Source organism: Rutilus rutilus, assembly GCF_951802725.1.
Source record: "Rutilus rutilus genome assembly, chromosome: 9".
NCBI lineage: Eukaryota > Metazoa > Chordata > Actinopteri > Cypriniformes > Leuciscidae > Rutilus > Rutilus rutilus.
In genome coordinates, this window is record NC_140223.1 from 21,476,012 (window position 1) to 21,500,650 (window position 24,639).

The 24,639-nt window shown below is 38.3% G+C and overlaps 1 protein-coding gene across 4 annotated transcripts in view; it reads left to right on the forward strand.

Annotated features, from left to right (window-relative positions):
- The window catches only part of bcas3 (BCAS3 microtubule associated cell migration factor), a 230,896-nt gene that overhangs the window by 43,916 nt on the left and 162,341 nt on the right, over nt 1-24,639 (forward strand). For all 4 annotated transcript variants that reach the window (XM_084419501.1, XM_084419503.1, XM_084419502.1 and 1 more), the window contains exons 14-16: nt 2,061-2,194; nt 7,913-8,177; nt 20,377-20,527. In XM_084419501.1, the coding sequence (XP_084275627.1) occupies nt 2,061-2,194; nt 7,913-8,177; nt 20,377-20,527 (550 nt within the window). The remainder of the gene's footprint in view (nt 1-2,060; nt 2,195-7,912; nt 8,178-20,376; nt 20,528-24,639) is intronic.

Sequence of the window (24,639 nt, forward strand, 5' to 3'; positions counted from 1 at the left end):
TGCTTTACATCTTAGGTTCCTGAAATTTTATGGAAGCTTACCAGCACAGAGAAGCTCTCTTTTTAATTTAGTTTCCCACAGGCTAACCAACTGACGCCTCTTTGCGAGGCCCTGTATTTCGACAAGGCCACAAAAGCCCCAGCGCTTGGTTTCCATTCTCCACTGGCTTTTGGAGAGCAGAGTGTACCATCAGCAAACTTGTGTCCCAACAAGCTGGCCAAGCCTCATCTGTCAAAGCCAGGGTGAGCGCGAGAGCGGCAGGGCGGCGGGGTGAGGGAGAGGAAGCTCCCAGATAAACATACCGCAGCGCCTAAACTCCTAATCACTCTGCGCTTCCGTTTGTAGCCTCTATAATTAGAAGGCACTCTTTTCCATGTATTCCCAGTTGACGCAAATGCTTCTTGTGGCTTGGCACCTCATTTGGGGCGTGGGTTAGTTTATGGCCGGGCCATAACTTGGTTTAGTCTTCTGATACAGCATAAATAGCTAACCGCTGTCTTATTCACTGGCCGACTCTGTTTTTCTTTTTCGTAGGCGCAATCTCAGCGTGACCCTTTCCTTCGCTGCCACGGCCCATTCCCCTTGCTTCCTGTCTTACCGCTCAATGAGATGGCAAAGCCACACCTAAAGCAGATGCTACTCCGAAGTGTGAAAATGAAAATAACATAGGCAGAAATAGGGCGGATGAGCTCATTTAGGACTGCCGCCGTTCCATTGTCATGTGTGTGAAAGAGTTTGTCTGATCTTCCAACAATATCCTCCTTTTTAGATTTGTCAGACCACCCAATAAATGCTCGCCACAAATTAAACCCGGGCTCTGTGAACTCTGCATTAGAGATTCAGGATTGGAAAATCACTAATTATTGTCATCTTAAATTACAGCAGTGAGATCGAGAGCTAGTGGCTAAATCCATCTTAATCGTAGTGTTGGAGAAACTTTCCAAAGTGGTAGTGACCAGACTTTCATGTGTGTGGAAAATAGCCTGTAGAGCTGTCACACTGTTTTTAGGAATAAGCTGTATGCGGGGTTGCGTTGCCATGAAGGTTCGCTTCGGGGTTTTTCTTGTGCTGTGGTTTAGTAAGTGTGTTGTTTACAGTAAGAGCTTATAATTTCTGTAGTTTCACTTACTTCAAATAAAAGTGGGAAAATGAGAGGCCCTGTCATCAGAGGTTCCACTTGGGTTCTCCTGCGGTTGTGTTTAAAACAGATCCACATACTCTGGCCCTGACAGCTGAGGGAAGATCTTGGCATGCAGTTAATTCTAGAACACAAGTTGCAGTGGAACTCGACTGCCCTTTTACAACCATGTAAACGTGTCTCATGAAATGCTCAATACTCCTAGGCAATCTGGGTGCCATTGTTTTGCATTTTATTCTTCTCAGTTTAAGCCCAGAACTTTTGCATTGTAGCAAGTAAAGTGTTGACTTGATTATGTATATATATTTTGAGTGAACCACAACATGTATGGCCCTTCCTAGCACTTTCAATTGGTAGTTTGTTGGAGCACACAGACTAATCTCTAGACCACAGTTGATTTTGGTCACATTGCTTGTCCCCAAATGCAAATGGTATACCCCAATAAAATTGACTAAATAAGAAAAAAAAAATTGGCTTCATGAGGCTGAAGAAAGCAATATAACGAAGGGTGCATAATTAGCATGAACATATAACATAAGCTGTAGGAAGAGGGGAAAAACATTGTGTAGAATCAGGAAGTGGAAAAAAATGCTATGTTACTTGCATTAAGCGGTCCATATTAACTGCAGAAATTAATGCAATAAACAACAAAATAAATAAAAAATTCAAATTAATGTTATGCAAAATCCCCACTTCCTGTGGCTACTAGCGTTATATATTGTATGCCAATTATGTGCCCTTTATTGTGCTGCTGCAAATTTTTATCACAGTGTGATTATTATTTGCATAGCTTTTTTTAAATAGATTGACAGCCCTCAATTCAACACTTCCTGTGTCACCAAAACTGTAGGAAGTAGTGTTTGATTGATAGTGCTTAGAAGGTCCAGTATGGTAAAATAAATGGCTCTTTTCTGATCTGCAGGTATGTTATTGGTGACCACAGACACCCTTGGCCATGACTTCCATGTTTTCCAAATCTTGACTCACCCATGGGCGTCTTCCCAGAGTGCAGTTCATCATCTATACACTCTTCACAGGGGAGAGACTGAGGCTAAGGTAAGAATACATGTGTATGTGCCATTTACATAAAAGCTTTTCCTTACTTCATACACTGTCCTTTAGTGCATGGGTCAATGACGTGACGGGTCATTTTTTTTGTCCAAAGGCCTTAATAATAATAAAAAAACAAATATGTAACATCCAAAGTATGTAAGGTAGTACAACTTGATCTCTTTTACTGAATCCAAAAGGTTTGAATTATATTTTATTACATATAAAGGTATTTTAAAGATTTTGAAGTGTCAAAAGGTCATTCGGTAAAACCGATATAGTAAATATTTAAATGGAATAATATTGTTTTTAATAATTAAAGGAACTACAATAATACAAATATAAAGCAGATAAGGCTCTTTTTTTTACATTTCCCCTTTTCTCCTTTCCCTGTGCAATGTTTTACTTGAATATGTTGGAGTGTTTAGAGTAGTCCAATAAATGATTACATTTATGAGATCAGTAATAATTTTATTTAACATTTCTTCTGTGGTACACACTATATACTATCTCAACATCAATGTCAAATCAGTTTTTAACTTTCAAATCAGTGGTTAAAACAAATGACTTTTTTGGTGACAAATTTTTTCCATCTTGTAAAAAAAATGTTAATTGATTGTACAAACCACAAAATCTTATTGTTAACACCTAGGTAAACTAAAAAATGGTTTCAAATATAGTATCGCCATTCTATTTTTTTTACACTTTTAAAAACCTTATTTGTCAATGACCCACATACATATGGTAAAAAAACCAATAGTGTAGACATGAGGGGGCCTGGGTGGGCCTAGGCCCAATCATTTACATGTCAGATTTCTGATTGCTAAAATAAAACAAAAATGGATTAAGTGCGCAGCGGCACAGACGCACACATAAGCTCGTCAAGCGCACATCCCTTTTTCATAGACATCACTGGAATGTTTGTAGTTCGGTTGGGTATGGCAATAGCAAAAAAAGTAAAACAAGGTATATATTTAAAAACGTTAATTGTCAGTAAAGCGAGAGAGAGAGAGAACATCCGAAACATCCGAAGTGTTTGCCCAGAAAAGCTGCCTCTTGGACAGCGTGTGAAAAACCTATTGAATCGAGTTCTCTTTCATGTTTTCTTGAGCTTTAACAGACAAATTCACACATAATTATGTCAAAATGCCCACGTAGGCAAGTATACTTGTGAAACATGGTCTGTTATGTCTTAAGTGAACTTAACCAGTATATTGGATATGAGCAGCTCTTAAAGTGACAGCAGCCTAATAAACATACTGCTGTCTTTGTCCTCAATGTTAACAAAGGTTGAACCCTGCTGGAGCAGCTCTAAATATTCATTATGCTATTAAATTAAAGATAAAATGTGGCAGAGCAATAATATGAACAATGAAAGTAACAGTAGCTCCTACAATACATTTTAACAGGCATACAGTAATTAGGCAAGGAAATATCTATTTGCGAAGCCAACACATTTTATTCATATTCCTTTGGTTTCTCTGCCCAATAATTTTTAAAAATAAAAAATGCAATGAAAATACAGGTATCGTAATAAAAATAAATGTGTCGGTATCGGACATGATCTGGAAAAAGTGGTATCGGAGCATCTCAAATAAATAAATATAAATATATAAATGTGGTCCCTTCAAAAATAAAATTCTGGCTACGCCACTGGTCTAAACTCATAAACTCATACTCCACATGGAATATATATCAACAACAAAAAAAGAAGCTGTCTTGCGTTCAAGTAATACATGGACAGTGTAGGATATTAAGTCAAACTTCAAAGCTTCCCGTCCCATCCCTTGCTTTCACACACATGCCTATGTACGCTCACGCTATTTTCCGGGGAGTTATTGAGATGAAATATTGCCTTTCCGGACTCTTTTAATCATTAGCATAATCATTTAAAGTCTTTGTGGGCCACCCACAACTGTTTACGGTTGCCTGTGCTTGTATGGCTCTGGAAATGTGCAATTTGAACATGCTTTTCATCGTTGGTGAATCCTTGCGTGTTATCTAAATACTGTCAAGAGACATAAGGCTTGGTACCACTGAGCTCCAGCACTGCTGTTTCTGGCTCTTTTGTAGTGTGTAGGGCAGTGTCTGTTCGACAAAAAGTGTGTATGACCCATCTGTTTGATCTTAAACCTGACTACGAGATACATGATCCCTCGCTACTGTGTTATAGATGCAAAAGGTGAGCGTCACTGTATCTTGAAATTGTGTTACTGTTCAAAATTAATATATATATTTGAAGTTTAGTCAGTTCTTGACTTTCTTTATTTTTTTGTGGTTATAACTGTCCATCAACATAGTCACACCATATGAACTTTTCTTTTTTTGTACCTGGAGAACATTTGCCCCCAGTACAAAGCAAAATTACATGGATTCCCATGAAATATTTGTGCTCTCAGCGGTTAGTCTTTGCTTATTCTAAAACTTCCTCCCCTGTGGCTCCCACGTTCAGTTTTCAACACTCTGGAATCTGAAGACCTGCAACTATTAGTGTTGCCAATGTGTTTTCAATCACCATGGCTGAAAAAAGAGAAAAGTTGCTAAAAATACCTCAGACGGCTGGTGAGAGCTTAGATTGTGCTCCTGACCGAGCTTTTACTCTTACACCTTGGGGTCAAGCTTGGGACTTGTAACACCTATGATATCTTAGGCTATAAGGTCATGGACAAGAGGACATTCCCACTGGGACAACATGGTTACGCTTGTGACTTTACACAACTTTTTCTTAAATCCCTGGAAATAGACCTTGGGCAGCGCTGAATATAGCCCATTTTGGCCCAGCTTTATAAATGACAAATCTAGAACAACTAATGGTGTTATTTGAAACAGAAACCTTTGTATTTTTTGATTGTTTGGAGAACTGACAGCACATCTGTCCTCAAGTAATACAATTTGAAATAATGCCCCAAATGTTTTATTTGACTTTACTTTACTTATGTATTTTTATTAATTAATTTATTAAATATTTTTCTACTTATTAATAGTTATTCTATTTTTATTTTAGTTAATTTTTACTAGTCAAATTAAGGCAATGAATGGTCTCAATCAAACATATTGATCATTCTTTTAGTATGGTAGTATTTTAAACCAATAGATGATGGTCAAATCTACATGCCTTTTTTTTTGTATTTTATGTAACACTACTCAGGTTGAATAGTTTAAGCGGACATCTAAGGACATGATCTGATCATTACCGTCTGCCAAGCCTTGGTAATCTATCTGGGTGCTTAAAAGTTTAATTTACTTTTGTGATCTATTGGGTTATTGCACAAATCAGTTTGGGAAATAACTGCAGTGATTTAGTTTTCCTTTCTCCTAAATGCTGTTTCATCCATTCAGCCTTGCAGCTGTTCCACCACAATATCTCCTTCAGTTGGCAAATTGTAAGGTTTTATTTGCTTAAGTAGAACTAATATTTATTCCGAAAGGGCCTAGACCCTTACTTACTCAGCTAGTGTCATGTTTGGATATGCACACAAACCTGATCTCTGCTCTAGTTCATAGACTCTCACTCTTACGTTCGATGTCTAAAAGCATGCCAGACATATTTCCCCAATTTAAATCCTTCTTTACATGACAAATATTAACACTGCAGTGGAATAAAAACTGTTTCACTGTATGTTATTCTCATATGAGTGCCATATAACTGCAGCACAATCAAGTGTTATGTCTATAAAAAGACTTGTTTTTAACTACTAATGCCTTTTTTTTTTTTTTATATATATATATTATGTCCATTATAGTATTTTTTTTCTTTTTTTCTTTCTGAAATCGCTTTGTCCCTTTACCCTTCAAGTGCACTCTGAGTGAGTCAAAAATGCAGAATTGCAAGCTGGGTACTGGCCCGTGGGTGAAGTTTATGTTCCTCTCGTACCTGCTCCTTATATTGAAGGTGTGATTACCTTAGCCGGTACCTCCAGGCATGGCAAAGAGCTGGAACCGAGTGTGTAAAACATTCTCGTTTTCCCTCCTTTGTGAGCACAGGGCCATGGTGGCCCGCAGCTCTGCTGAGATGAGAAAGGTGGTTAATCTGTCACCGGCTCATGCCAGGTTTGCTGCCTGGCCATGCGTTGGCTTTGATCTGGCATTGTAAACAGTGCAAACTGCATAAAGCAAGCACCCTCCAAGACGCATTATCTTGAGCAGAACAAATAAAAGGAGTGATAATGCCTCGTGGGCGGACACAGGCACCCGGCCTTATCTGGCTGGCTGACTGTGCTTTTACTGACTCCCAACCTGCTCCGGGCTGACCTTAGTGTGCGTGAAGGTAAATAACCTACCAGCCCACGTTGCCTGAAGCCATACACCATTTTAGCTGTTCTGAGTAGCACATGACTGGCCAAACACCTCATTTGATGTGTGTCTGATTAACCAATTGAAATATCCCAGTCCTTGTCTTTGGTTGCCTAAATCTTATTTTTACACCTCTAGGGAAAATGAACAGATTGGCGTTGTCCCTGAACAGGAAGTGGTCACTGATCTTGACTCGTTTGCTCATCTCCGGGTTGGCGTATTCAGCTTGAGACTGATCTGAGACAGATAGAGCAGAATGACCTAGAATCAGACAGATCTCCAGACAGCTGCATTCCAGTAGCTGATGGCTATCCATAAAAAGTGCCATAAAAAAGCCATTAGCTGAACCTTGCTGATAGCAGAGTGCTGTTTGGTAAAGTCAAGTGTAAGATTTTGGGGAAAGCCCACCATCAATTCATAGAGCTAGTTTAGGACAAGTTCTTGTGTTCTAAAACAGATAGAACAGGATTTCAAGATGCTCTCTTATAAAACAATGCTCATGGCGCAAGATGCTGAAAAAAACAGTTTGACAGGTTTGACTCAACGCCCATCTTGCACATGTACACATAGACCAACAGTTTTTAAAATAGCATAGACTGAACTGAGTTATAACACAGGATTTGCTATTGTGTTTATAAAACACACAGGAAGCACTGTTTTGGCAGTTTGATGGTTTGTCGGGAGTGAGATTTTAATAAATACAAAAGACAGAATTAGAAATTCAGGTTTTTCATGGCAGTAACCCATATCTGGTGATCAGTTCTGAAACCTCTCCACCCCAGCACCTTGCTGTGATTACCAACACCTCACTTGGTAATTCCTTTCAATTGCTTTCAACCATTCCAGAACACATTTTTTAAAGATTACATCTTTTCGTCTTTACCGGAAGCTATTTATGAAAACATAATGTCACGACTTGCAACACCAGAGAAAATTCCTACAGAACTCAGGTTGCATTCCTTAAAGTTGGCATGAAATAAAGATTCATCCTATCCATTTTAAAAATGCATGTTATTAATCTTATTGTGAAGGATTCATATTTTTGAGCTGGTAATTTTTAATTGGCAATTTCTTACAGTCGACTGCAAGCTCACATTCAAATCTGCCTTTATCCAATCAATAACTGATGGATAGAGGTCCCCGCTCTAATTTTTATATTTTTTATATCCCAAATATCCCTTTTTCAGAGTAAGATTCCAACTCATATGGTTGAATGTACGTCCCAATAAAGAATATAAGATCTGTCTCTAAAATTTTTAAGGAAATGCATTGCTTTAAAGTTTGTACTGTTCACCCAAGATGCTACAGTCAAAACAACTTTCTGTAATGACAATATTATTCATTTTAAAGATGATTTAATATTTTTGATTCCTAACCAAAGGAACTTATTATATTGAGCTTATATTCGTATCTCTTCTCTAACCACTCTAGGTGCAGGACATCTGCTTCAGCCATGACTGCCGCTGGGTGGTGATCAGTACTCTTCGTGGCACCTCGCATGTCTTTCCCATCAACCCATATGGTGGAGCGCCATGCGCACGCACGCATATGTCTCCCCGTGTGGTCAATCGCATGAGCCGCTTCCAGAAGAGTGCCGGACTGGAGGAAATCGAGCAAGAGCTGAGCAGCAAACAGGGCGGTCGATGTAGCCCCATTCCTGGCCTTTCAAGTAGCCCATCCGGATCACCTCTACATGGTTAGTAAACACTAGCAAAGATTATGCCGGGCCTTTCTGTGACTGCACAGTTGCAGTGCTTCATTAGTTAGTAACAGTAGTTATACTAGGTCGTTCTGTTCTGACAGTCATGGAAACTATTAAGTGACTGATTTGAAATGCTCAACATGGGAAACAACTTGGCATGCTGCACAAAGATTGCTCTGCTTGAGAGACTAAAGGGGGCTCTGTACAGGATTTTTGGAGCAGATCACCGATTACAGATCACTGGAAGCAGTATTGGTCGATACGACCACCGATACCAATCAATAAAATAAATAATACTATTCGTAACTATTTTTTTCTTTGTTATTTGTTGTTTTAACATTAATGACACAGAGCAGCTGAATATTAGGCTGCTGTCACTTTAAGACCTATCGCACAGATCCAATATACTGACACATACGTGTATTATTTCCCAACTGTTTATGCTCACTTAAGACATAGCTGACAGTGTTTAAGTGAATACTCACCAAGCCGAGCATTTTTACATATTTCTGTGTGTTTTTGGCCATTGTTTAGGCGTGAACCCGAAGCTCAAAGTTCACTTCGCTTGTCCGTGTTCCACTCTCGCGCACAGAAAGACGCCTGGGGAAAAGTATTTCTTTTGTGGCTTAATGCAGTTTTATAACTCTCTTTATTATCGAGCACATTCTGCAGTTTAGCAACAGTAGACTGTATTAGACAATCACTAATCTAGCTGATTTGGACGTTTGGAAGTTTGGGCTTTTGGGGAGGAACGAAAGCACACCGCTGTGAAGGAAAGACATGCTCTAAAATCACACAGCCCTAGATTCTTGCTGTAGGGTTGCTGTTGTTGCGATGTCTCCGCTCTCCATAAAGACGTTGCAAATTTCTTTTCCCCTTCAGAAATCTGGTAGAACTGCCAGACATCAGTTTTGCGTCATCTTATCAACTCTTCTGATCTGCCTTTTATAGAGACCACCGATCAAACTATATAAAGCTATTATCGGCCGATAATGGTCGTCCCTTGATCAATCGGAGCACCCTTATTGGAGACTCAACACAAAATTGATTTTAGTAGAGGTTTAGCAATTTTTTGTAATTTTGTTATGTTTGTTCTTTGTTTTTTGTTTTGTTTTTTACAAATAATACCATTTAGGTTTTAGTTATTTATTTTCAATGTGTAATTTTAGTGGCTCAATCAACATTTCTAAGTTTCATTTTTAATCTAATGTTTATATTTGATTTTATTTCAGCTATATTTTAATTAAAAACATCTTTTAAATAGGTTTAGTTAACGATAATAGTCCTAATTTTTTTCTTTTTTGGCACCTCACTAGAATTTGAAACAGTAAGTGTATCCTGGCCATTCAGGAGTTAATCGAGTCACCCTAGCAGACCCTATGATCGAGCCTGTTGACCTCTGTCACAACACTGTGATGTTTGTCAAACACTGTCCCTGGCTGCAAACATACACACTCTGACCACATCTGACTGTTACGTACATACACACCCACTGACACACACACTTCTCATGTCTGTGCTGATTGCCACAAGAGCTGGCACGCCTGTCAGTGTTGTTTGCCCATCAGCACTCCACAAAGCAGAGGTCTGATTAATCAATACCCCTGTACTCGCTGAAGGCACCCTGCTGATACGGAGACAGGAGACTGGTCAGTTGCAGGGTGTTTGCAGACCTTTCCAAAGGGTTCAAGAGAGCCTTGCTTACTCTGGCCGCTTACACACACTGTAAAGTTTCGGTAGTAACAAACGCTTTTAAATACAGGAGCGAGTCCCCTAAATTATCGTTCCGTGTGTGTACCAAACACCAATGAAATATTACAGCAACAAAAGACTAGTTAAGTTCAGCAATTTTAACTAAAGCACAGTCGACGGAGGTGTTGTGTTTTGCTTATGATTGATAAGGCTGCTTCACAGAGCATGCTCTTGCAATGTTTCCATGTCCACTTATAAGCGTTTTTGGGCTCGTTATTTAAGCTTGTCTTATAAAGTGATCAAGTTTACGGAGCTATTAAAGTGAGAAGGTGCGGGTCGTGATATTTTGGTTTTATTTTCAGCATAAAGCATTTGGATTTATTTTGGTTTATTGTGAGCATGTTCTTGTTCACTGTTTTTCTAGCTAGATCTGGCAACATGAGTGAGTCAAGGCTCGTACCTCTTCCCCGTGTGTGATTTTCTTGTAGTAAGTTGTTCAGAAATGTAACTTTAAAATATAGTGCTCATTGTGCAAGACACTGAAAATCACCAAGACGCTATGCAGTGACCAAATTCGTTAGTTTGGTGAATCAATAAATGTAAGCAATACGAATAAATTAATGTATGTCTGTATTTATTTTATGTATTGATTTGTATATAAAATGCTTTTATCTAAACTCTAAAGCAATAAAATAAGATTCAAATTCTTATATATATATTCTTATTTTTTAAATAATCATGTTATTAATAACTACACCCATGAAACCATGAGCGCCACATTTTAAAGTTAAAATTTATGTATTTTTATTTTTTAAATAATCAATATAATTAATTTGAGTGACTCATCTTTTCTTTTGACTGTCTCCAAGAAAATTTCAATAACTTCTAGTCTGTTTTCACTTTGAGATGAGCAAGGCTGTGACATCACAGGGCCGGAATGCTTGGCGTCTCGTGTAGGGATGTTACCAGCAGCCGTGAAAGTGGGCCTTAGAAGCCCTGTCGTAAATCAGACTCACTTTTCAAAGTCGGGCATTAGAAGCACCTGTCAACAATTAGTCCTATCAGCTTCAGCCCGATGAGCCTCTTTGACAACAGGGTTCTGAGGTGACATTTTTTTGTACTGGGAACAGGATGGGGAAATCTAAGAAACAGAAGTCTGAGGCAGTTCGTATGCCTTAGAGGCAACCTTGGACTGTCCGGATTTTATAACCTCAAGGATCATTCCATAATTCTTTAAGCCAAAAGATGGGAGGATAGCAGGATGTGGCTTTTGAATTAAGATGAAACGGTGTGGGGGAGAGAGGGAGACAAAGTGGTTTGCACTTTTCCGTGGTCCCTGAGGGCCTCTCCTATGGGCTCATTCTCGGAGCTGGAATGCTTGAGCCGGATCCTGCCAGAATTGTTTGCTCCATTTTCAAATCAGTGATTCAATATTTATTTTTTCCCCATTCTTTACTTTTTTTAGGCATTGCAATGTATTACAAATCACACATTACCCTTCACACTTTTAGCATTCACTTATTCAGACTTTAAGCTAAACTAGGGATTTTCATAGCCTGTGAGAATAAAACTTGTTTTAATGCTTTTTGTAATGTCTCTTATTCTCACCAGGGGCTTAGTGTGTTTATTTGTTCATAAATACTGTAAAAACAGTAATACTGTGAAATATGATTACAATTTACTGTTTTAATAGATTTAATAGATAGTTTAAAATGTAAAAAAAAAAATCTTGTGATGGCAAAGCTGAATTTCCAGCAGCCATTATTCCAGTCTTCAGTGTCACATGAAAACAGTTGTGCTTTTTAATATTATTGTGGAAACTAAAGTTCAAAAACATTTATTTAAAAATATATTTATTTTTTTATAAAACAATGCGAAAGTCTTAACTGTCACTTTTGATCCATTGAATGTATCTTTGCTGAATAAAAGTACAATTTCTTCAAAAATACGATTTTACCGGCCCCAAGCTTTTGAACGGTAGTGCAATTGTTCGTTTGCTAAACCGTATAATGACAACAGGATTTCTACAAATAAAAAAAACATATTTTTCTTCTCTAGGAAACTGCATTTTCCGTCATCGAAAAATCGTTTTTGTGTTTGTCGCACTTTTAAATCCTTTTCCGCTATGATTAGTTATCAGACACAAAAAGAGAAAAGGTTATCAGCGTCACTTTCTGCTAGCTTTTCCGTCGGATTTGTTCATTTTTGGGTCCGTGAGCGTGAACGGAGGCAGCAGAAATAAATGATTGATAAGAAAAGCTGAGACACGGTAGCCACAACAGTAGACTTGCAATTGTCTCCTGTGACAACTCATTGATTTAGGGAAGGAACTAGAGAAGTACACATCCTTCAGAGCTGGCACTCTGTAAAAATAGAAACCACAATCGGGCTTTCTTCTCTTCCAGTTTAATTGTGGAGTTTTTTCAGTCTATTTTAGGAGGCACATCCCCCTCGCCTTAGGTTCATGGCATTGTCAGATAATTCAACAAGTCCTTCTTTGTTCAGCGCTAACAGAGAGTTAATTCAGTTGTTTAGGTGGTGTTTTCTGCTAAGTTGTTTTGTCCTCCTGTCTATAAACTACCTATAAATGAACAAATGGTGAAAGAAAATGCTTTTTGAAGCATAACTGTTGTTGGAGTGTTTAGGGCTCGTGTGGCTTTGGTAGGCATACTGTGCAGCGGTTAAGCTCTGTGCCGTCCAAGCACAAGGTTGTGAGGAGTGCGATTGAACGAGCCGTCTGGACTGAGGTGGTCACCTTTAGCTTTGCGCTTACATGAGGAAATTTCATGTCAGTTTTACGAAGCTTGTTGGTCTGCTTCATCACCTATGTTCATTGACAATTTTGAAAGGAAAAACAAGGTGCAACAGGAAGCTGTTAATTCGCTGTTATTAAGTTAGGGATAACGGGATACTTCCTTCGAGCCATTTAAATTCCGCATACGGCTTGTTTGGGTTTCAGGCTTGTTTTATCAGTAACTACGCCTGTTTACACCATTCCTCATCTTATAGCGAAAACAGGCAGACATGGATGCTTTTGCAAAACTGTTGACAGTGTTGTTTGGATCGTGTTGTTTAAAAAGCGACACTGGTTGGAAAGTTGACAAATCTTTATGAAATTCAATAAAATTCTTGAAATTAATGTTAATTATTCTTTCCTCTCGTGTTTTATAATAATTCACTTCTGCTCCAAAGTTTGGGGACAGGATTTTTTTTTATTTTTTAAGAAATGAATACTTTTATTTAACAAGGATGCTTTTAAATTGATCAAAAGTGACAGTGAAGACATTTATATTGTCACAAAAGTATTCTATTTCAAATAAATGCAGAAAGAATCAGATAATATGTGTCACGGTTTCTGCAAAAATATTAAGCAATATACATAAAAAAAATTATATATTAAAATGGAAAACAGTTATGTGTAGTTGTGTATCAAACTATTTTTTTTGTACATTTTTTATCAAACAAATACAGCCTTGGTGAGCATAAGAGTCTTCTTTACCAACCTCAACTGTAGTTTATTTTGCAGTGAGTAAAATGCATTCAATTATTGAACTTTTCACTCAAATGTGTAATATAATTTGTAGTGAAATAATAATTTTAGTGGTCTTAGAGCCTACTGTATATTTGTGTATAATGTCTAAGCCAAATATGGGACTAACTAGTCTTTAATCTTCTATTTAATGTTTGTTGTTAGGGCCGTAGTGCCTTTAGAGCAGAGTAGAAGTCTTGCTTTCTTGTTGAGAGTGGCGGTAAAATGTGTCACGCTCACTGAGTCCTGTGCTGAATCATTTACAATCATCAGATCCTCTCTCTCTCTCTCTCTCTCTCTCTCTCTCTCTCTCTCTCTCTCTCTCTCTCTCTCTCTCTCTCTCTCTCTCTCTCTCTCTCTCTCTCTCTCTCTCTCTCTCTCTCTCTTTCTCTGTGTATGTGTGTGTATGTCTCTCTCTCTCTATGTGTATGTGTGTATATGTATATGTGCGTGTGTGTCTGTGGGACATGCAGCCAGATGAGCCGATCTGATCTATAGAGACAGGGCCAGCAAACACTCTCTGTAATCACAAACTGCCTCCTCCCTTGTTTGTCGCATACACACACACACACACACTCTCTTTCTTAAATTCCATCACAGTTTCACAGTGATTCTGTGATTCTTAAAGATAAAGCTCCGCTCCTCCGCTCACAAAACAACAGTCCTGCAATCAGCCTAGGCATCAAAGCACCGCTCTTGTTTTAACATACCACAACTCTGCATCATGTACAGTCTCATTTAGACTCTCGGTCCTAAAGATTTATTACTCTGGTTACAAAGTCTTGTCCTATTGCTGGGTGCAGTACCAGCGTGGGCCTCTCTGTGGCGCTGTGTTCTCAGCTTTTTGTTAACAGGCCAGTTTCAAATGATGGACCTTATTTCACTCCATTGGCAGAGAGAGGAAAAATACTTAGGCCTGAATCATGCCACTACCTTTTGTCTTTTGTATGAATCTAATCCAGCAACAGGGCTGGAGTTACTCTGTAATTTGTCCTGAATTTTATGAATGGCCTCCTCTTAAAAGCAAACAGCAATGCTTCCTCTCCAGCTTCTGCCTTAAAGATAAACGATTTGTTAAAGAGTTTTATTGTTTGTCTTTTACAAGATTTTTTCACATGTTTTTTTGAAAAGAAAATATTTGAATTTCACATTTGTCAATCTATCATGCTTTCATTAATTAAAAATATATTTAACATTTTTTTTTTCTTTTTGTAACATTTATTTAAAAATATTATATACAGTATCTTTTTATAGTTTTTTTTAGTAGTTTTATCAGAAAATGTTCTGCAGCTTTAAACAGGTTTTGATCTTATTTGATAAGTATAGCTTTGCCTAATTATCATTGTTATTGATTACAACAATGATAATATTTTTTTCCATTTTACTGGACAATTGTAGTGCTTAATGTTGATCTTAATATCAATTGTAGTGCTTAATGTTAAACATTATTTTGTCCTATTTTGTCCCATCCTAATTTTTTACATTTTCTTCTAGTATCATTGTCTTTCCCCTGGCACGGTGATTGTAAACATCTCATTGAGACTGTGCTGTTGGTTGGCCTGGGTGGCCTGCAAGGGTTTTTTTTTGTTGTTGTTGTTTGTAGGTCTTGCTCTCATGCGAAAACTTTTCTAGCGGGCTGGTGTGTCTTTATCAGGCATAGTGAGCCATGATGATATGCTGCCCTTTCCCACTGTGAGGAAATGTGATTTTGACACTTCTCATGACCTGAGACCCTGCACTGTCCCACAGTGAATTTTTCTCTGTACCATGATGCAGTGCAGCATTTCTACTCTTGCTGTAAGCCAATCTGATATAAGTCTTTGAAATATTAGTTTAGAATGAATATTTTTATATTGTGTATATGTATATATGTGTATGTATGTATACACAGCTTAAATACTATTAGTATTGTATTTAAGATGTGATTTGAAAGCTTTGGTGGTTGAGTATATTACTAATTTTTTTTGTCAGGCTCCTTTTTAATGTGTAACTTAGAACCAAACCACAATTGCACTGAGGAAATGAAAGCACTGATATGTTTGTGTTTGCACAATATAATTTTATGATAAGTAAATACACGGATTAAACTGCCTATTTCGTGGCTGAAACAGCTGTTGGATATGCATGTTTTTGCCGTATTGTCAAATCAAGACCAATAATGATGAAATGTCTGGTTTTTAATTTCTTGTTGTAGATGCTTTGATATTATTTTATGCAGACTCTTTTCAGGGTTTTACCAGTCAAAACCACCTTTAGTTTGTAATTTTGGATGTAATTATGATCATGATCATTTCTGCAGAGTTGATGTTGTGGTTTGATACTAGATATTTTAATTACATTAATGAGTTTAAACAGTGCTTGGTCCCAGGGTAAGATTACCGTTTTTTTTGTCTTCGCTTGGAAATGGAATAGAGCATTTGAGTTCTAAGAAATTTTGATTATTGACATTTCCAGGCTAGAACAATTAAAAAATATATTTATTAAAGGAAACATCATTTGTCAGTGCTGCTTAACACATTCATGGCACAGAAAATTCTGCTATATTTCCTTTTCAGCTGTTGCAGCATGGGTCTGCCCTGCTCTTTTAGTTTCAATAGTTGTAGATTAGGGGCAGTCTTGGCCTAATGGTTAGAGAATCAGACTGGTAAACCGAAGGTTGTGGGTTCGCTTCTCAATACCGGCAGGAAATGACTGATGTGCCCTTGAGCAAGGCACCTAACCCCCAATCTCTCCTCGGGTGCCACAGCAAAAATGGCTGCCCACTGCTCCGGGTGTGTGTTCACTTCTCATTACTCCTAATGTGTGTGCACTAACTTGAATGGGTTAAATGCAGAGGACAAATTCCGAGTATGGGTTACAATATTTGGCCTTCATGTTACTTTCACTTTTTATATTTGATATTTTTTTCAATTGTCATTAATTAAAAATCAGTTTCTTTGTGTAGTCATTCGCATTTTTGGGTAAGCTCTTCCGCGCACACATGAATTGGGTTAGCCTACCTTCATTATTTACAGGCTTTATAGCCAAACTATAAGATTTATTTACTTCTTTTGATATTTAAAATTTCAGTTATTCTTATGACTGATATTTGCTAATTCTTATCCTGGATGTATCCACATTTTCAGGATTGAGCAGCACTAAATGTAATAATTTTAGAATCAACAACTGTTACCATATTCGTCAACCACTAATCAGAATATTTGGAATAACGTGACCACTCACTGTCTAGCTGTTATGGCCCTATCAGGCAGCGAGTTGATTGACATCCTGCTGCTTTGAATTGAACTTATTCACTGGAACATTTCTTTTCTCTCTCTCTCTCTCTCTCTCTCTGACAGACCAGCATAGGGTTTCATTTAGACATGTTTGAAATGACACTGCAGCGTTCATGATTGGGAGGAGAGAATATGGTTCCCACTTACCCATAAGTAAATTGACATGATCAGATTACGTGCTCCTGATCAGAGCCACATGCCGAGGTGCATTGATTGAGTCTGCGGATGCCTTCCTGTTCATCTTCTCATGCACCGTTTGCGAAGTCTGCTCGTCTGAGGTGAAACATCCTCTCACACACACACACACACACACGCGCACACACATTGCCTTGCAAACATACTCGCTCACATATGGTTTCAGTAAGGCTGTTATCTGAGCCACAGAAGAGTGTAGATTCCCACTGTCACCAAGGTGCTCCTCTGATGAGCTGTAAATGCTGACATGTTGTAAACTATTGGATCTGATTTCAGACAGTCTCGTTCGGATGTAGTTTGTTTAATAAATTACGCACTTGAATGCTTTCACATTTTCTTTGATAAATGCGTATATTGCCATTATACAGCAGTGAATAATTTTTGTCATGATGTAATGGCTTGTAATCATACGGTGAACTCTGCAGTGAAATCAGCACATGGAATGAGGGGGAACAGAAAACATTCATTTTATAATGCAGTTGGAAGTCTTTCGGTGAAAATACTTATAAGGCACAATGTCTGGTAATAGTCAGGAAGTTTCATATAATGTTTCTGCTCATTAAAGCAGATTCCGTACAACCCGAAAACTTTGCAGGGGATAAAAAAGCTCCGCTGTCACTTTAAAAGCACTCTCATTCACTGGCGGTTGGGGAAAAGACTGGCAGTTGGCCATTTTCACATAGGCTGGCTTGACCCCACTACAAGCCTGAAAATAGCAGTGAGCAGATACTGTAAAAGCAGAGGCAACCAGAAATGGCTTTTCCACCAATGTCTGATTTCTTCTGAAAACAGTAAATCTTGTGAAGTTTATTTTCTTTGCAGCATCTGTGTTTTATAATGGTTCTTTAATTTGTTTTCACTTTGTCCACCGGGATTGCTTTTATCCGGCACTTTCTGGCCTCTCCTTTTACTTTTCTCTCTCTCCCCCCCCCACTTCCACTTGTAGTACTCCTCCTTTGAAAGTGTGTATTTTAATAATGATAGCTCTGGGAATTGGCACAGGCAGACTTGACATGACAGCGCCGTCCCCCTGAGTGCGGCGGTACCGCCATTGTTCCTTTTCCTCTCCACTCATCCCTCTTTTTTTCCCTCCTCCCCTCACATCCTAATCCCTACCTCCTGTGAACTACGCTCTTACAGGAGCATGTCTGGGAAACCTGGACGAGCGCGAAAGACATGAATGTGTGAAACAGAATATATCAAAGTATTCCCAAACTGAGAGACGACTTTTTTCTAGGAATTCAGATCTTCCGCAGATGCTCCTTAAAGCCCAGCGATTTCTCAATGGCTGACACTTTGGAACGTCATGCAATATTCTGTCCCTAGGATTGTTATTCACGTTGGCTCCCTTCAAGGTTGTGTTTTTTTAATTCACTTCAGTGCTGATGCGATTAAAATGGGATGATGTTTGCGTAAGAATGTTGTTTTTTTTAGCTATTTGTGTGCAAATCAACCAAATAACGAATGGAAAAGTGCCAGTTTAGATGGATCGCTTGTGTTCATTGCTTTATCAGATGCAAATAGAACAGCTTGGGGGAGAAAACAAGATATCAGTGACAGGGCGGCCAGGTCTGTGCCATTAGAAGAAAATGCAAATGGAATGGAGTGAGCTTAAACAGAAGGGTCAGGTGACAGAGGGTGACCCGGCTTACCTCTTGGAGTTTGGATTTGCATCGATAGATCTTCTTTCCATTGGCTTGTCATGTATCACTGCGCAGGGCATCACACATGAGTCATTAATCAAATGACAACTCCAAAAGCAGTATCGTTTTGACTGGCCAGGCGCCTTACCTCTCTCGGACGTGCCATTCTTGAGGGTTCCGGCCAAACCTGCCACACTCGGGTTCGCGTCATTGGGTGGCTGAGTTTCACATCATCCCGTGCGAGGCGTCTGCTTATTTTGATGGCTTAAGCTTTGCCGCCGTGACGCTGTTTGCGTGCGTGTCCACGGGCGAGTTGGGTTTTGATTTATTGGGGGTTAAAAAGTTTGCAGAGACTGAGTGTGTCCTTCTCGGAAAGATGCTAAATTCATTAAGAATTTTCTTCCTCTACTCCTCGTCTTTGTCCACCAGAAGCACCATTATGGGTTTTCAGGCTGCTTCCTGTTCAAATTCCTTTTCTTTTCTGCTGCTCTTGCACACAAAAGGTGGCTGCGCTTGGGGTGTAGTGGTTTTGAAATGTGAAGGACCCTTGAGATCCGGGCCCTGTGTGGAATGGCGCAGGGGTTTGTGTAATGTCTCCAGCCAAAGCAAGCCTTTATCGAGGGCCATGAGGCCTAAATGGTCTCTCTTTGGTTAAGCACAAAGACAACGTTTCTGGGTATTAGAGAGACACAGACAGGCTGGCTAATGATCTAAAAACCCTCCAACACTGTGGCACGGCCGCTCTCAGCGCTTTTGCCCTCAGATAATCATTGTTTTGTGTCTCAGGTATTTCTCTGAGCCCCTGAATACCCTCTTCCTGGTTATATTACAATGGAAGCAAGGAAAATCTTCGCTGAGATTATTGGACTGGTCCGAAATATTATGTGTTGAAAGGGAAAATATAATGGAGTTAAAAAAACGACTTTGTGTAAAATATTTGTGCAGCGTACATATGCACGAAATAGGTTTGTTTTTGTGGTGTGGAAGCGTGGATCAAATCGATGCCTGTATCATTTGGATTGAAAAGCAACACAAAAACAAACAAAAACTGATGAAAGGTGAATAATTAAGGGGAGAGCTATAGAAACCTTTTATCTGTTGTGTTTGTTTCCCTGAGAAAACATGCTCTATTATGAATTTTTTGTTAATTGTTACCGTATCCACCTTATTTTTAACGCAAGAGCTTCCCTCGTCATCCCCTTCCAGTTATTTTTAGCTGTACAAAACAGCGTATGCTGCTTGATATTGCAAACTGGTTTGTTTTCTTAGCATCATATTTTAAGGTATTGTTGTAATTCTAATCAAACTGGTTTGTATAAATAGTTTTAACGTTACTGCACTTTGCTATTCTCCTAGTTATTTACCTAGAGCAAATGAATTGTAAGTCTCACACATTCACAAAAAATAGCTTAATTTCACAATAAGGTGGAAAAGTCTGTCATTATTTACTCACCCAGTTCCAAACCTGTATGAATTTATTTATTATGCTGAATGAATTTCTTATTCATACAGTTTTGGAACAACTTGAGGGTGAGTAAATTATGTTATATACTTAAGTAATAAGTATTATACTATACTAAATATAGGCCTACACTGTATATTATCACTGTTTAAAATTGTACTGCTTAATATTTTGTGTATTTTTTTCATGAGTCTGAGAACAGCTTTTATTTGAAATAGAAATCCTGCTTAAGAGTATAAATGTTTTTACTGTATCTTTTGATCAATTTAATGCATTAATTGATGAATAAAACTACATATTCCTTTTAAAGAAATCATTGTGTATTATGTATGTGACCTATAGAATTTTCATTTAAATTCAAACTCAAATTATTTAAATTCTTCCTTTTCTTTCACAGCCAAACTCACCAGTCAAGAATCCTATAACAACTTCACCAACAACAACATGGGTAACCCACGCCTGTCTGCATTACCCAGTTTGACGGTTGTGCTACCACTGGCTCAGATCAAGCAACCGATGACCCTGGGCACCATCACCAAGCGCACTGGGTGGGTTTCTGCACACTATTTAGCACTTAAAGGTGTTCAGTATAGACATTTCAATGTTATATTACTTAAGAAATCACAAATTATTATTGTTAATTATAGAATTATAATTGAATTTCAACTGAAGTGCAAGAGAATTCATCAAATCGAAAATAAAATGTTGACGCTTGAGGACAGGAACTGGAAAGGCTGTATTCTGATGGATAGATAATCTGCTACTTGCTTTTGGCTACAGTTATCTTTGCCATTTGGTGTGTTGTGACTTTAAACCAAGAAGAGCTCTCAATGGAAATTATGTTGCCATTTTAAGGCACTAGGTACTTAATACAGGTAATATCTCAAAACCTATTGATGTGTGTCATCTGTTAGACCGGTTATAAACGTCATTTTTACACAGTTAGCTTTTGTTGCAGACCAGGCTACATTGCCAATTCTCAAGCAGGTTAACGGAGTATAATTGTTGTAAGTCACTGGACATCAGTGATCATTGATGCTTCAGCCATTGCTGGCGATAGCATTTCTCATTTGTGAGAACTGTGTTGGGGATTTGAAACGTAGTTGAGTTCGCATGAACTCTTAAGTGACAAACATGCAAACCTACATTCTCCCACACATGGATCTTTGCTGTAGTCGGTCGTTAGTTCCTAAGCCAGATTCATTACAATCACTGGACAGAGCATGCGGTTGCTCTCCATGTAACATGAACACGCCGGTAAAGACTGGTTGCCATATCAATGACTGCAGTGTGCATTTACATACTGACTAAACATAATTATGGCTTATTCCAATTGTTTATTTTTATTTAAATGCAAAGTTTGAATGGGAAATTCGCTAACGAAACAGTGGCACATCGGGTCAACTTTAAATAGGCAGATTTATACAAAGCCCTGTAGCTCATTGTCATGCTGAACACTTTGCGCTGAGGTTGTTTTAAGGGCTCTTACTTCTAGTTTTGAATTGAAGAGTCATCAAGAGAGCATTAGTTTGAAGTTTGAATAATGCAGCCTTGCGTAGGGTTTAGTTTCTGGCTTTGGAGACCTTATATGCTCTTAGTTCCCATTTAAACAGCCTTTTCTACAGACATGCTGAGTTGGAGGCTGTACATTGTGACAGATAGATGTCACAGTGTTGTCTAGTCCCTTTTCATCCTTTGTCTTTCTCTTCTTAGCTGAGGCTAGCATATGTGGCGGCAGACAAGAGACATCCTATGTTGTGCTGAACTGTGTTGTGTGTCTACGTACAGTATATGTCAGTCAGTCAGCTGTACCCACCTGTCTCTGCTCATATTCTCCTTGCCCATCAACATGCCCAAAAAAACTTACACTCAGATGTGCAGCACTCAGAGCTGAGGCTGGTGAATGGCAAATGATCTGGCCACCACATGGGAGATCGTCCTCCTTAAAGACACAGTCTATAATAATGCAACTGGACATTTAGTGTCGTGGCTAAATCAAGCGTGCTGAAACGGTCCTTGCCACAAACGTCTAACTTCAAGTGAGCGATATTGGATATTAACACAGCGTTGATTTGAGTGCCTTTTAGAGGAAGTGGTAACTTTCCGAAGCAGTTCAGATAGGTTTCTTGATTCAGTTTGATTCCCATTTTATTTTCTTAGTTTGATTAGATTCCTATGTTTTCGATTCCAATTCATTTCAGTTAAAATGTCCATTTTGCTCACATACAGTATGTAAGAAATTCTCTCTGTTAATGTTGAGAATGCTGTAAATTATACAGAGTTTTGGACTGGTTCTGTTTTTTTATATTTTTGTTTAGCTTTAATTTATTTTATTTTATTTCAGTTTTAGTAATATAATACTTTTATTTCGTTTATCTGGCAAGGAAATCTTTCTAATTTTAAACCTTTAGTTTTTCCATCTAATATTTTTTAATAGGGTCCTCAAACAGTCTTAAATTCAGTTTTATTGAATTTAAGGCCGTAAAGTCTTAAGTCTTAAATATCTTATTTTATATGGAATAAGAAAAAGTCTTTATTTCAAGAGATGTTCAATTTTGGCGACAGAAAAACAGGAATTGCAACGGCTTAAAGGTATAGTGGAGGATTTTCCCGAATTTTAGAAAAGAACCGCCCTCTCCACTTTTTGAAAAAATGCACATGCGCAACGCTCTACCTGCTCCCGAGAGGGAACGCATATTAAACGTGTGCACGAGAGAGCATGCCCGAGCCTAGTTCTCCTCGTGCATGCTCTGTTTACAAGTTGCTGTTGGCATGGCTCATACAAGCCTACTGTCCTTTACCTGTCGAGTAGAAACTTCGCGACTGTGGCATCAGTGGGAAGGCCAACCTGTGCTTTTAGCGCACGCCAGCGTGTGAAATATTCTCCCAAAAACACTCTAACTCAAAAACAATGACAAATGCCCTTCCGTGTTTTATTTACTTATTATACTGATCGATTGAGTGAGGACTCAAGACATGATCTGCAATGGAGAAGTAGCTTGTTGCATTTGTGTAATAAATACTTTGTGAACACATTGGAATTATCAAAAATGAACACACAAGGTTTTAGAACATTTCAGCGCGATACCTTTTACCATTTGGTCATAATTACTTTAGACAAACTGAGATGTTTACCGTGTCTGCGCGGTGCGTGACTTGTGCCAGGGCTAGCATCGCTAATCATAGCTTACATTAACTTTTACTAGCAGTGATTTTAAATGGATTCCTCCAAATAGCATGCCAAACTTTACCTGTCGAGTAGAATCTTCACGACTGAGGCATCAGTGGGAAGCCCAACCTGTGCTTTTAGCGCAAGCCAGCGTGTGAAATATTCTCCCAAAAACACTCTGGTCTTGTTTCTTTCTTCAGAGGCCTTTCTCTTCTTGTCATACAATTCGTAGACACTTTTTCTCTTGCGACCCTCAGACATTTTGAAAAAACCCGGTGAGAACGGGCGAGCTTCAATGAATGGCTGAAACCGTAGCTCACCACACACATACACCCGAAAGTGCGCATGCGCAGAAAGCGAAAACTACCTAGGGACGAGCACGTACGACGGCCTTACGTAAACATATCACCAGAATGATTGACAACTAGGAGGACCAATAGTCTTGATGATCCACCCGAAAAAAAAAAAATCCTCCACAATACCTTTAATGTGTTTGATTTTTAAACTTAAAAAGTGATGATTTAAATAAATGTGAGCGCTGCTTGTTACATACTAAATACATGCCGCTGCGCATTCTACTGGTTCACGCTAAGTTCAGCCAACCCAGAGTATGTTCACAGTTAACACACAATACATTCTCAATAGAGCAATGAATCGAAAAGAAAAAACGCGCCATACTACTTTCTTCTATCACGCCCATTAATCTATCATGCCCACTGGAGCCTCATCAATAGGGCACATATGCGCTGAACACCTTTGAAGGAACTAACCCTGGAACAGAACCTGCTCTGGAGTAGGTTATGTTCAAAGAGTAATTTGCTATGGCTACTTGCATGCCCTAAAAGTTACCTCTGTTTTTGGAACTGAAAGTTGAGGTTATCCGCTTGCTTACCCTTAAACATGCCCGGGTATGTCTCATAACATCAACCGGTGGATCGAAAATAAGCAAATGTGCAAATAATCAAATATAATCATCAGAATATAAATATAATCATTTATAATTTTGACATAATTTTCTTAAAAAATGGTGTGAAGGCTGAAATGTCAAGTCAAGTCAAAGTTTATTTATATAGCACTTTTTAAAAACAACAAGTGTTTAACAAAGTGCTGTACACACATATCCTTTATCAATAATGCAATCAACCAACATGACTTAAAATAAAAGGAATAAAAAAAATAAAAAAGTGAGGTTTAGAATTTTATAAAAGTTTCTTTGTCAACCTGTTTTTGAACTGTAATTTTTTTTTTAATCGTAGTTTATAGAGTCATTTTATGGGTATGTTACCATAAACATTGCCCTACCCCTCTCATACGGCATTGATTTAATCTGTGCAGGTCTTAAAAAGTCTTACATTTGATCTGAAAAACACTGCAGATACCCTGTTTTATTTTCAGCTTTATTTCAATAAACGAAAACGATTTGTATTAGTTTAACAATAACAACTGTTTTTGATTCACTTAAAAGTTCTTTGTTCAAACTGCAAAATCACA